At 33.4% G+C, this 13,416-nt stretch overlaps 1 protein-coding gene across 2 annotated transcripts in view; it reads left to right on the top strand.

Annotated features, from left to right (window-relative positions):
* Window positions 1-13,416, top strand: part of SDCCAG8 (SHH signaling and ciliogenesis regulator SDCCAG8) — an 89,479-nt gene that overhangs the window by 23,093 nt on the left and 52,970 nt on the right. For both annotated transcript variants that reach the window (XM_065729741.1, XM_065729749.1), the window contains exon 13: window positions 11,296-11,438. In XM_065729741.1, the coding sequence (XP_065585813.1) occupies window positions 11,296-11,438 (143 nt within the window). The remainder of the gene's footprint in view (window positions 1-11,295; window positions 11,439-13,416) is intronic.

Genomic DNA, 13,416 nt, shown 5'->3' with positions numbered 1-13,416 from the left:
CTTCCAATTTCTTTAAAGATTCAAGTCTATTGAACACTGGGCTTCATAGAGAAGTAAAAACAAAAAAAACCAACAACAACAAAAAACCAACAACAAGCAGAAAAAAAAACTTTTTGAAAAAAACTGCATAAAAATTTCACTAGACATTAATTGTCAAATATATAAAACTGTTTTATTCTGTGTACAAAAATGGCTATATGCTTTGCAGGAGGTAGACTGAAAAAACATCCACTGCAATAGGGAAGGTTATTAGGATAACGTGCAGCATACATGGCAAACAGCTTAAACTGGTGTACTGTGTGTCTTTTGAAGTGCCCTTTTTGTTGAGGTTCTATTCATTTTTCTTTAGCTATACAAGATTCCAGCTGTTCATTCAAAAGTTGTGACTTTTCATGAGAGTAGGTGTCTTTCGTATACACAGAGAAGTGCATAACATACACAGAAGTATAATTTTTATATGGATTTTATACATAGAGCAGACTATCCAACAGGTTTTTAATCATTTGTAAATCACTTGTAAATAAATGTACAAATCAGTCCCCATGTAAGAACATATGTAGGGAAAAATGCAGTATTTCTACAATTGTATTTTATTTACCACTTGCCTATAATCTGCATGTAGACAATAAGCTCATTAACTTAATGAAGTACAAGCTTGTACTTTGAAATAATATTCATTCAGATTATATATGCATACAATAAAAAAATTAGATAAAATAACTTAATAATATGTATTGAAAAATCATGTAGCCCAGAAAAGTAGTGGCCTTCCAAAGCCTTTTGTTTACAGGGTTGTTTTTTTTGTTGTTGTTTTTTCTTTCCTCCTGCATCCCTTAGGCCTAAGGACACTTTGGAAAAACAAAAAGCCGGCTTGTCATCTGTGTCTTGACAGATATCACAGATAAGAGAGTTGGCATAATCTTGGCATACAAATAAAACAGGATGTGTTTAATAAGATATCTGAAGAAGTAACTTGGATTTTAAATCCTGTTCTTCGGCGTGCTTCAGGATTGCCTTCTGCACAAATTGCAAAATTTTAACAAAATATTTTTAACCTCATAAATCGGCATACTGGTATTCTATTCAGTGCAAGAATGAATATACCTAAATGTGGTTATTCAGTATAATTAAATTATAGTGATGGGTTGGGGAATCCCTACCTGTAGAGATTATTAGAGTAATTCAGTAATTGCCTGAATTAACTATATTGTTCAAATATGATTGTTGATTCCTTTGTAAAAGAGAAGTGAGGGGGAAAAAAAAAAAAAGGAAAACTATTTCTTTTAATACTAAGGCTCAGTGTCTATCTTATCAGCTGTTTCATTTCTGAGGCACTAGTAATCAAGGAAGTTCTACGTTAGGTCCTAATATTATTTAATATGTTAAAATGTGTTCCTTTTTTTCCTTGTTTTAAAGCATAGCTTTACAAACATTGTAATTGCAAATTGTTTCATATAAATAAAATGAAAGCAGTTTAATCACATTTAGTGTATTTAAAGAAGAACCTAAGATGTTTTATCTTATGTGGTGCTGAATTGCAAACAGTAATTGTTCTTTGGTCTCTCAGCCATGACCTGACCTTCTGGCTAAGACCGAGTTGATACCTTTCTTGGCCACCATCTGTTCATAATAATAAATACATGTTTATATTTTAAAAGTAGAGAGATAATACTGTGCAAACAGGGCTGCTATGCATTTTTCTGCTTTAAAAGCGAGTAATCTTATTTCAAATTCATTTCTGATATATTGAGAACGAGTTTCCTTACTTTTTGAGATACTACTGTGTTTTTCATTGTGTGGGTAAATTCTAGTTTTGGAGATGTATATGAGTTTACCTATAACGACTTTATAAAAATGATTAATGTTATCCAGCTGTGTCAGAAGTCTCAAATTCCCATGTGTGCAATTTGAGATGATCAGATATGTTTTTTGTAAAAGCTGGTATTTATAAAATTTTTTGAAAATGAATTTGAATCCTTTAGAATTTTTTTTTTTTTTTTTACAAATTTACATATGTAATATATAGACTTTTCCTCCTTTTTCTATCATCTCTTTTCCTGCAGTTATTACTCAATAGGGACTAATTTGGAATATTGGTACTTTTGTAGTATTACCTGTTATTGATGTTGGGCATGAATATTATCTTAAAATAAAAAAAAAAAGCTAAGAGCAATACTGCCTTTAGAATTGAATAACTATTTTGTAATGTCATCCATCGTGATGCAACAAACCTTACGACTGAGGGTGTAAGGGGCAAGGAGGATACATACTGCAGAGTTTTTCGACACAAAAACTATATCTGCTCATCTGAGCCAGTATATTATAAAGTAGCATAACCTACTACCCTCCCTTTTTCTGTCTCAGCTCTCCCATTGTGGTTGTGACTGTGCTGAAATAAAAAACGTAATGCTTTACCTTCTTAGGAACAAGTTTTAAAGAAAGTGCCTTGCCTTTTGTGGTAGTAAACAGTGTCCACACTAGGGGTTGTACTAGCACAACTATATCAGAGAAGAGTCACACCCTAACCTAAATAGCTGTTATCAGAAGAAAAAATTGTGGCCTGTTTGACACAGTAAGACTTTACTTTTACAATACTTTTTTTTTGTGTGAATTTAGGAGCACTGCATGGGGTGATTTGTGCATTTCTTGTAGAAATCTTTCTTGTGAAAATGTGAGGTCATTGTTTTCTCAGATTAGTATCACTTACTATTTTCTGCTCTTTAATTATTTCCTTCCTGTCTCTTTGTAAATCATTTTTATTTTGGTTTAGAAACTCTTGTAAACTTCAGAAAGCAGTTTATAATATTGGTTTATATAATCCCAGCCAATCTGGGCATCTTAAGAGTTCTGGAGTGTTTCACAAACTGGTTGTCTTATAATAAAGGACTGGCTTGCATATGTTAAATGCAACTACAGAAAATCAGTCCTGTAGATTTTCTTTTTTACCATGAAAAATCAGAAATACATTTTATGTGGAAATAAATCTAAGCCTTAATCTTAACCTGTGGAAACAACAGCAAAACAATCTTTCAATAATGTCTTTAAAATTTTTCAAATATAATTTGAAGCTTGCATACCTTGTAGGTGACAGAAGGAAAATCTCCAGAAATATTATACCAGAAAAACCCTAGATTTTTTACAAGTTGCCAGTACGTATTTCTAAGCCCAAATAAAAGATGGAGTCGCTAATATGCACTACCTATACACGTAGAAAGAGTTATACATAAGAGCATTTTTCTGTTGTATGACAGAACCTAAATGATGTCTCCATACATTATAGACTGAATGACAATTTTGCAGACAAATAAAAATCTGGCAAAATTGCAGTCCAAAAGCATTTTGCCAAAAGGTATTTTGGGAATGTTTATCTCATTTGTCATAAATCCATGATTTATAGTAACCTAATTTAGGCATTATAAATGAAGAGATTACTGACTGTCTTCATCAAAAGTAAAACAGGCCAAGAATTTGGGTATATATTCTGGAAATGGTTAAAGTGTGTCCAATACAAGACAAAATACAACCTCCTGAAGTCAATGAATCCTTGAAATGTCGTCTTGTGAATAGATATGCAGCTTCTGAGAGACATGCTTTAAAAGTTGTTTTTCACTGTCTGGGGCATTCATAATATCACCAGATGTTTTGAAACTCAATAGAAGTGCAATACTTGGTACTCTGATGAGGATGGGTTAGGCTTCTATGTCAGAATATAGAGCTGTTAGAAGAACAATCATTTTTATACTGAACATTTTGTGACTCCGTCAGTTAAAAAGATCCTCAGAAAGTTCTGTTTTTAAAAGAAATTGTTAAATTAATAAGCATACTTGAGTGCTGTTTGGCAGGAAGGAAAAATGGTAAATACTCCAGACATCTTGAAATTTTTTATGATCAGATTTTTTCTTATCTGACTTTGAAAATAATGGCCTTTAGAGTATGAAAAACCCACAAAATTACTACTGAACAAGAAAGCCTTAAGGAAGAATATGTGATAATCTTCTACTGTGACTAAATGCTTTCTAGTAAATTTTTTTGTATATATATTCCAAGTCCTAATCTCAAAATAGGTGAAGGAGATGGGAGTAAAATGTTACTATTTTATGATTTCCTTTGTTACAATTTTTCTAACCTATTCAGGAGAAAAATATTTTAATAATTGAGCTTAGTAGCTCAACTCAAGATTTTTGAGGTAAAACCATCAATCTGGAACTGAACCATATTTTCAAAAGAGGTACCTAATTACAGTTATGAAATATTTGCTGTCCCTGCTGTGTTCTTGCATTGCTTTCCTATGTCAACTATCCATTCTCAAGAATCACTGGGAATCACCCTTCTTTATACACTCTTTATCCCGTTTTCATGAGAAATATATCTGATGCTAGGAATCCTAATAGTAGATTTTTTTTTATTTCTCTACGGTTTTTGTACTGGTCTACTTCTCTAAATGCAACTGGCTTGCTACAAAACAGTGAGATGAGCCTTTTCAGCCCATGTTACTTACCAGAACTTTATTTCTCATGGCTGCTAATGGCCCAAGTAATCTTGATCCGTGCTCTATGACCCAGAGTGGTGCTACTTTGTTAACACATAAAATTATTTACATTAAACATTATTTGAACTAGAAAAGGAATTGCACAGCTTTTGGTATAGTAGTTAATGCTTACAGAAAAGCCTGTTTTCTCGATTATTTTTCTTCTTATACTAGAATAAGGATGACTTTATCAATAGTCAATGTGCTAACAACTTACTCAGAAGGAAAATAATGTAAAATTCCCTGACTATCACTTCTATATTGTCATTATGTAGCTTTTCTTAATGCTTTCTAGGAAGAGATAATTCCACATCAGTCATGCGAAGGATGTGTTTGAAAGGATAAAAGTAGTAAACTTACTTCATTCTCTCTTGTTTCTCAGCAGAGGAGTAATCTTTCCATTTGTGTTTCTTATATGTATTACTCCTTCTCTGATTACTTATTTTTAAATCAGTGAGCAAAACCATCTACTCTCCGCTCACCCTCAGCTGCAGTCTATTTAAAAAGAAACAAAAATCTTGTTCCACTGTAGTACAAAATCTTTTTCTTATCTCTGCTGGTGGCTACTGAGCTAATCTCTAGTACAGTGATGTCATCTCTTAAAATGTTACAGTAGTAATCTCCATGGGTTTGAAAGTTTTATTCACAAAATAGCATTGCGGTTCAACTATTTTCAAGAAAATAATGAGGTAAAATCCTTGTATATGCATTCTTGTCTGTTTCTCAAGAAATTTATTGACAATATCCAGGGGCCATATTGCTCTTTGAGAGTTTGCACAAGGACAGCTGTGTTAATGTATTGCTTAATTTAAAAATTGTGTGTGCATATTCATAAATATATACTTAGCAACACAGATCTTGTCTTTCATTTTTTTCTTGCCCCAGCTGCACTTGACTAACAGTTACAGATAGAAATGATTTGATTAGATTTAAAAATGTGTTTCAGATTATCCCACCTCCATGCTATTCCCTGCTCTTTCTCTACCTCTCTTCTAGCGATCTATTGCCCCTCATTTCTGTTAATAATCGTTTTGGAGGCAGGTTTGTTGCTTATGACTTTTGCGTAGGTGATGGTTCTGGTCTTGAAGTTTTGCCCTTTATTATGGTGAAGGTGTGCCACATTACTGCCAGATGCCATTATATCTTTGCAGTTTAAGTGGTAATGTGGTCACAAAACTTAGTACACTGCAAGACTCCCGCTAGATAAGGCTAGAATAATTATCTGTCTAACAAATTGCAGCCTCTACTATTAATCTACATTAAATCCTTGTTTTTTTCTCTGGTATCTGGAGATCCATAGATTTGTGAACTGGAGCTTTGTGTTTAATTGGAGATACTTCCATACTTCTGCTCACAGTTATCATCTTCCAGTGTCAGGACATGAATGGGTTCTCAAATTCATCCCTAGTTTTGGGTTTATGTTTTGGGCTTAATGATTTGTAGAACTACGGGCTGTTCTATGCTTTTAGAGAATTGATTCTAGTTTAAAGAGGTAATCTTTGTGTACTTTCTCATATTGTATTTCTTGTGATTTATTTGTACATCGTCACAGTTTTTTAATCTTAAATATTCTTTCAGAAAGGAATTTTCTCCTTTAAAGCCGATTGTAGTCAAAACTATCTTGTATTCCAACCAGATTTAAATAGGGAATGGAAGTAATTCACATAGAATTCAGAAGGGAGAAAAACATTGTTGGGACCTAGCAGAGGTTAACCTTGTGATGGCCCTAACTCACTTTACGAAGTTGGATAGCTCTTCAGGTGCAATATGCTATGTCAGATGGCCATGCCTGGGAGGTCTGAGGTTTAGAGACTGATCAGAACTTAGTGTTGCTTGATTGATATCAAGATTAGGATGGAAATGACTGCAAGTGACCCCTGCTGAATGTAGGCTGCTAGTTTTCTATCTTCAAAGTAAATACCTTAGATCATTGCTACAAAAAGTTTGCTCTTTCTTCTAATTTAAAAAATAAGAAAAGAAACTGTGAGTGGTAATTCTGTCTTTGATGAATTCGTATTTAAATAAGTAAAGAAAGCAACATGGGTTGAAGTCAGTTTTAAACAATGCAAAAATTCCCTATTGCTGTTACATATGGTTAAGTGCACTCGAATGGTAGTACTGAAGGAGCTTTATTTTAGCCTCACTGCTGTGCATTATCACTAATTTCATTGCTTTGAAGGGCTCTTATAGTAAGTGAAACCAAGCTTCAGGGCCTGTAAAATTTTACTATATATTAATTCGAAATGTATCTTATTTTATAGTTGTTGATTGCCTTTTGCTGCAAACACCAACAACCATAGAATTTATATTTCACTTTGTTTGTCTTTATTCTTCTTTTTCTTGGTTTTATGTCCTTTTAATATTCTAATATTTTAAAACGAAGGGAATGAAGTAGGAAAGAAAGAAAAGAAAGAACTGTAAATTCATGGAAATATCTTTTCTTCCAAAGTTATAGTACTGAGGAATTTGTGCTATGATACAGTTAGTGCAGAATTTATTTTTAGGTTATACCATATATTTTCATACCTGATATGTAAGAATACTGGTGTAATAGTGAATGTCATAAATCAATTATTAGCTCATTTGGTTTTATTTGTTAAAAGGCTTGTCTTCACTTAATCATTCTCATTTATTTAATATAAAAAATAGTATTTGTCTTTTCTGTCAGCATTGCTGCTATTTAAAATTCTGTGAAAAACATCTGCTAGTTTAGAATTTAAAGTTCCATTTTTCCACATACAATAGAATTAGCATCAGTATGAAAAGAATTAAGCAATTATTTTAATCTTTAATTTGGCTTGTTTTGAATCAAATTATTTCGTTATTTAATTTTATCAGATTTTGTGGAGTTAGAGATGTCTAGTTAATTAAAAAACATGCTTTTACAAATACATGAGTATTGATAGGTGAAGATAATTTCAGATAATTAACGAAGAGGATATATGAAGGTTCATTCAGTGTTTGAGAAATGTTTTTTAGTCAGATGCATTAATTTCACTGAAAGAGCATCTCCAGTGCTATCCTAAAAATGCATCATGAAAGTCAAAAGACTGTAAACTCATGAACTAATGAATGACAAGGGAAATGCTTAGAATTCCAACAGTTTCATGAAACTATAGAATGTACTAAATGCTGCGAACATAAAAATAAATAATGAAAAAGTAGATAAAGATATATGTATGCATATGCATATAAAATAAGTTTTTACTGTGGTATTATTTCAACAGTGTGTTAATTGTTGTTTGTTAAAGCTTCCTTCTTTCAACTGAATTGCATAGGAATGTTGAGCGGTGTTAATATGCTTCATCTTAGTAATACTGATGTTTTTCTTGCTGAGGTTCAGGCTACCATCTTTCACTGGCAAACTGCCTGTTCATACTCCTAGGAGTTTAGGTAGTGCAAGACAGATCAAATAATACTTTTAAAATTATGTGCAGAAGTAATAAGAATATTAAAGTTTAGGAGTTAGGCACCAGAAGTTTCCTGTTCCAGCATTCCAACCTTAATGTAGTCTTGTTGTACGTATACATTATGATAATTCTGTTCCTTGTTATACTGAAAATCTGTTTCAGATTTTCTTAAACTCAAGATTGTCATCTGTCTTTTTTCAGTTCTGTGCTCCATCTCTTGTCTCTCACATACATTGAAAAGTTAAGTATCTTGAAGAAATATTATCTGATCATGTAAAAAGCTGCATTGCAAGTGATAGGCTCTGAGGGATCAAATTAACACTGCATGAGAAGTGGAGTTGTTGTCAAAATACTTTAGTTGGTAGTTTGTTTCTGATTCTCCCTGTGGTTATGCTGAGGCCCAGATAGCAGCTATGGAACTGCTTGCAGCTTCTCTGTAGAAGAAATGTTTACTAAAAGTAACACAAAAACAAGCCTGCATATGAGTAGTTTTGGAAATACGTTATTTGATAAGGTTCCTTGGAGGAACAGTGAAGAAAACTCGTTGATAATGGAATTTTTCTGTATTTTGAATTCTGGTTACGTTGTGATGAGCTTGACTTGTGATATTTCTGGACAGTCTGTGCATTTGTGAGTCTGACATTATTTTGCAGGAGAGGAAAGAGTTTTATTTTTACTGATGAACAGATCACAGGTTCAGAGTCTTTGTGTGTTTCGAACCATTGTCTGAGTTATTAAACTGAGGGAGCATCTAACATTTGGCTGTGAATTTCCCACATAATAATGCTTGGCTTCTACCACATTGTTTTTAATAACTGTTTCTGTGTCTAAGAAAGAATAATTTAGTTACTGCCTTTAAATGGTGCCTGGATCAGACACCTCTAACTTCTGACTTGTTAGCATGTCCTCTTGGGTGATAATAAGTTTCCTCTCATTCTTTTCTTTTGAGGTTGTCTGCTAGTTCTGTTATGGCCAATGCCAAGTTAGAATTTCTATTCTTCTCATCACTTGCATTGTGATGACACCTAAATGCTGGTATTTAAGATGTATCTGTGTATGCATTCGCACAAACATGCGTATATGCCTGTGTATGTGTGTTCTGAATGTTGTGGTTACTGATGAAAATAGCAGAAGTAAAATTGGTCTTGAAAACCTACATTTGCATCCTTGTTATTTTTTGTCTAAGTTTTAAGACCCCTATGGGTTTGTAAAGATCCTGTTATGGAGTCATTGATTGAGAATTCATTTATTTTGCTCTGCATATCAGAGTGATCAGATTTCAGGCTGAAATCTGTGGATGTGTTTTAGGGTTGAAACCTGGAGGTTCAGCATCTGGCTGATAGAATATTCTCACCAGAGATTCTTCTATTTTGAATTTGCTTCCTTCTGTATGTCTCTCTCAGAATCTGACTGAACTCGTTTAACTTGAGGGAATGGTGTAAAGCCCTTCTGTTCACTGAGGCTTTTCCCTGATGGAGCAGTGGTGAAATGTATTTGTCTTCACAGCTGTGAAGATAAATAGGCTTTTTCAAATACTTAGTTGGTTTTTTCCAACTAATTCTTTTTTTTTTTTTTGAGAGGTATTTTTAAACCAAATCTTAAAGAATGTTGAAGGACTTCTCTGTTTTTAGCTTGTTAAAGTGAGAAAAAAAATCACGTCCTAGTTTAAAATAAATGGGGAAATAATAGTGTCCAACTACTGCTGTTGAGAAGACTAGAGTGCAGATAACTTTCTGAGACTTCTGTTGCTCTACTTAAAGTATGCAGAATTCTCTGGAAATAAGTGAAAAGACCAAGTATATATTGCTTGGTTTGAAAATATTCTGACAGTGTAATGGGTTGTTACAGTCTTCAAAGGGGAAGAGCACTAATGATCTTGCAAATACTTTCTTGCAATTACTAACTTTGTATTCAAAATTGAAATTAGCAATTTAATTTGAGAGGCATTCTGTGTCATAAAGTAAGATGACATTCAAATTCTAATCAAAACATCACGAACCTCTGTTGAATGGTCTTAGGGGAAAAAATAAGTATACAGTAATTACTAGTATCGAAAATCAACAAGGAAAAATAAAAGAACATTCAGAAACCTTTTTCTGGATGGAGAAATTGTGTTTATCTGCAACATCATAACGTACTGGAAGAGATTTGATTTAACGTTTTCATGAGAGGAACAGGGACAACATTTTTACAAAGATGCTTCAAGTGCAAATATTGGCACTGAAATACATTCATTTGTTCTTGTAGGTTATTTGAATGAATAATTTAATTAACTGATGATGATATTAAGGCTTGTCTACATGAGGAAGCTATCACAGAAGTTATGATTCTAATTCGAAGTATAATAGCTATTCAGCGTGGACTTTTCATGAACAATTTTATTATGTACTTCAAATGTCCTTTCACAGTTTAGATGACTTAAAAGCATGCAAGTTCTCTCTCGCTCTAACTATTAACATTCATGTAGGGAGTTTGAGTAAGATAGTAACTATGTTAAAAAAAAAAAAAACAAAACAAAACGTATTTTGTTAGCTTATTCTGAACTCCAGTGGCCTCCATAGCGCATCTTTAGGTTTCAAATGTATTCCTACCGGTACTTATATGTTATACATGGACTCTATTTCTTCTGAGAATGTTTGTAGAAAATATTTCAAGTGTTGATAGCGTTATAATTCCAGGGTGCTTCACTGGGATTAATGATACTCATCATGCAACTTTCCACATGGTTGTATGTGATATTTGTTACCTAAATTAAGTTTACTTTCTTGGTTTAGTTGACATACAAGGACTAATAATGTAAAGAACATGACAGGATTAACTGTGACCAGTGTATAGGATTCAGTCATGAATAACTTGTTTTATAACAGTAAAATCACAAAGTTACCTGTATTCTTACATAATATTTGAAGAGTATGACTAGAGCTTGATTCCCGTGCTTTGTTGCTTATGTAATAGATAAGCAAACTAGGTAAATGCTGGGGATGTCCTGTATATGACAACATCTAAAGATGGTCGCTGTTCTGCTTTCTGACACGATGAGTTACGGGTACAAATTTGGAAGCATTCACATGAGGAAATAAAAACATAATTATATACATGGATCTCTTAAGCATGTGAAGACAGTAATATTGATTGTGTATTATTATATCTATGGTATATATGACATGTGTTTTGATTTTGACTTTCCATGAAAATATAATGTGAAATGCTTTGTTTTGCATCATCAAATTACTTTTGTTCTAAAGCAAAAGCATATGTTATTTTTCAGGAGTTTTTATCACATTATGATTTGCTATCTTTAAATGTTTTTCCACACACTTCTTACATATACTTTCTATTCTTCTATAATTTTTTAAGAAAATAGAAAAACTGGAATTAGAGCTGAATGGAAGTAAGAAGTGTTTGAAACAAGCCCAGCAGGATGCGGCAGGAGCCAGAGAGGAGTGCCTAAAACTGACAGAACTGCTGAGTAAATCTGAGCACCAACTGCACCTCTCCAGGTACCCCTTATCCTATTACATGCTATAGTACCAATTTCATTCTGCTAATGTTTTTGTCACAGGCTTTCCCCACAGCTGATAGTTCAGTCATTGCATGGGCAGCCCTCAGTCAAATTAAAAGTGAAGACTTGAATGTCTGAGTTATGAACTATAGCCATTAAAAGTGAATTACCAGTGTGAACAAAGGCAATGTTTAACTCCAGTGATGCGGTGCCATCCTTTTAGGCAGGAAAAAGAGTTCGGAAGAGTACAGCTACTTTCTTGTTATTGTTACTGAATGAACAAGGATACTTTAAAATGTCATTTCAGAATGTAATGTACAGTGGTACCCTGAAGCATAGGAATTTGCAGATTAATAATGTGAAGTTTATGCAGCTGAATGACCAGGAATATATAAATATACCTAATTATGTTACGTTTCCTTGAAAATTAAACAATCAAGGTAATATTAACTGTCTACATGCAGGAGATAAACTGAAGTATGTGGAAGAGGGTGTTTAAGTCACTTGTTCAGTGGATAAGTAACCTTTTCATTACACATTTCTAGAAAACAACAGACGATTATCATGCCAATTATTCATTCCCACTTGAGTTTAGTTTTTTTCTTCCTTTTGTCACAAGCAGCATTATTGTCTTACTGGTGAAAGATTTTGGTTGTGTATGTGTTGTTTTTTTTTCCTAACTCCTTCCCTCTTCTCACCTGGAAACTGTGTATCTAGATACAAACCTGAACTCTTTTACTCAATCCTTAAGCAAAAAGTTTAGATATCTTAAATTTCACATGGGAGGGGAAAAAAAAACCCTTGAATTTTTATCACTCAACAGAATGTCTGCATGTTCATCCAAGTCTTTGGGCTTTATGAGAATTCTGCCATTGAGTAAATAGAAATAAAATACAGCTTCATCTAAACTAGTCAATTCAATGAATCAGTTTTTTATTCAGCTACGTTTGTGTAATTCAGAGCACGGTAGTTTAACAGATGGAAGAAAGTACCACTCTAACAGCCTGTATTTAGAGAAAAAATATGCTAGAGGTTAATGAACTTGAAAAAGTTTTGGGTGAGTTGTTAAGATATCTAAAGTTTTGATTTAGCAGAACTTTATTAATAATGATTTGTTGTGATAGTTTACCAAATGGCTTACCGTGCTCCTTTTAGCAAAAGGCTGATTATATGCAATAAAATTCTGCATGTCTTGGAGGAAGTATGACTAGCCAATGAAATTTAATGAAAATGTGTGACTTGTAAAAATGAGCACTATCGACTGCTTTTATATTGTGTGGTACCTCTGGTAGGCACCTAACACACTGATGACTCAGGTATCTTTACAATCTATGGTGTTTGACTTGGGAATCTTGTGAGCTGCAAAACACTGGAAACAGTATTTGGGGCAAGTAATGCTCTATACTGGTCCTGTTCTCACAGTCTTTAATAGGCATCTGCTTTTATCTGCTCTACGAGACAGACACCAAATTAGAACAGCTTCTTTGACTTAGTGTGGCCACTCTTCCGAGCTGTCTTAATCTTTATTTATTTTACTTTTTATACTTCGTGTTTGTATTATGTTTTCTGATTGTGAGAATATATTTTAGATACTAAAATGTATTCTATACTGGCATATCGTCATGAGAAAGACATTAAAGCTTAGGAAATTGAAATATTGAAGTATTTTTCCTTTGTATTTCTCAAATTCTATAATACTTCTTAGGTTTTTTATGTTCTCCCTATCTTTGGAGTGCATCTTCTTTCCAGAAATACAGTAGGTGATGCTGATGTCACAAGTGGTGGTTGGGGAAGGATGAGATACAGTAGTTCAGAAGCAATAAATCCCTGGTCCCTGTCTACTTTTTTTGGTAACACAGAGTTAGAGATCTTCTCACACTGTCTTCTCTTTTCCTCAAGTCACAGAGGAAAAGATACCCAACTCATATTACACTTTTCCTCTCCTTCTCCAATCACTTCTGGTAGAAAAACTTTTG

Source organism: Cyrtonyx montezumae, unplaced genomic scaffold (assembly GCF_038088225.1).
Source record: "Cyrtonyx montezumae isolate F1298 unplaced genomic scaffold, pur_monq_1.0 scaffold_0, whole genome shotgun sequence".
In the NCBI taxonomy this organism is placed as follows: domain Eukaryota; kingdom Metazoa; phylum Chordata; class Aves; order Galliformes; family Odontophoridae; genus Cyrtonyx; species Cyrtonyx montezumae.
Note: the sequence above shows the minus strand (reverse complement) of the source record. Positions and strands in the feature narration are given on the sequence as shown.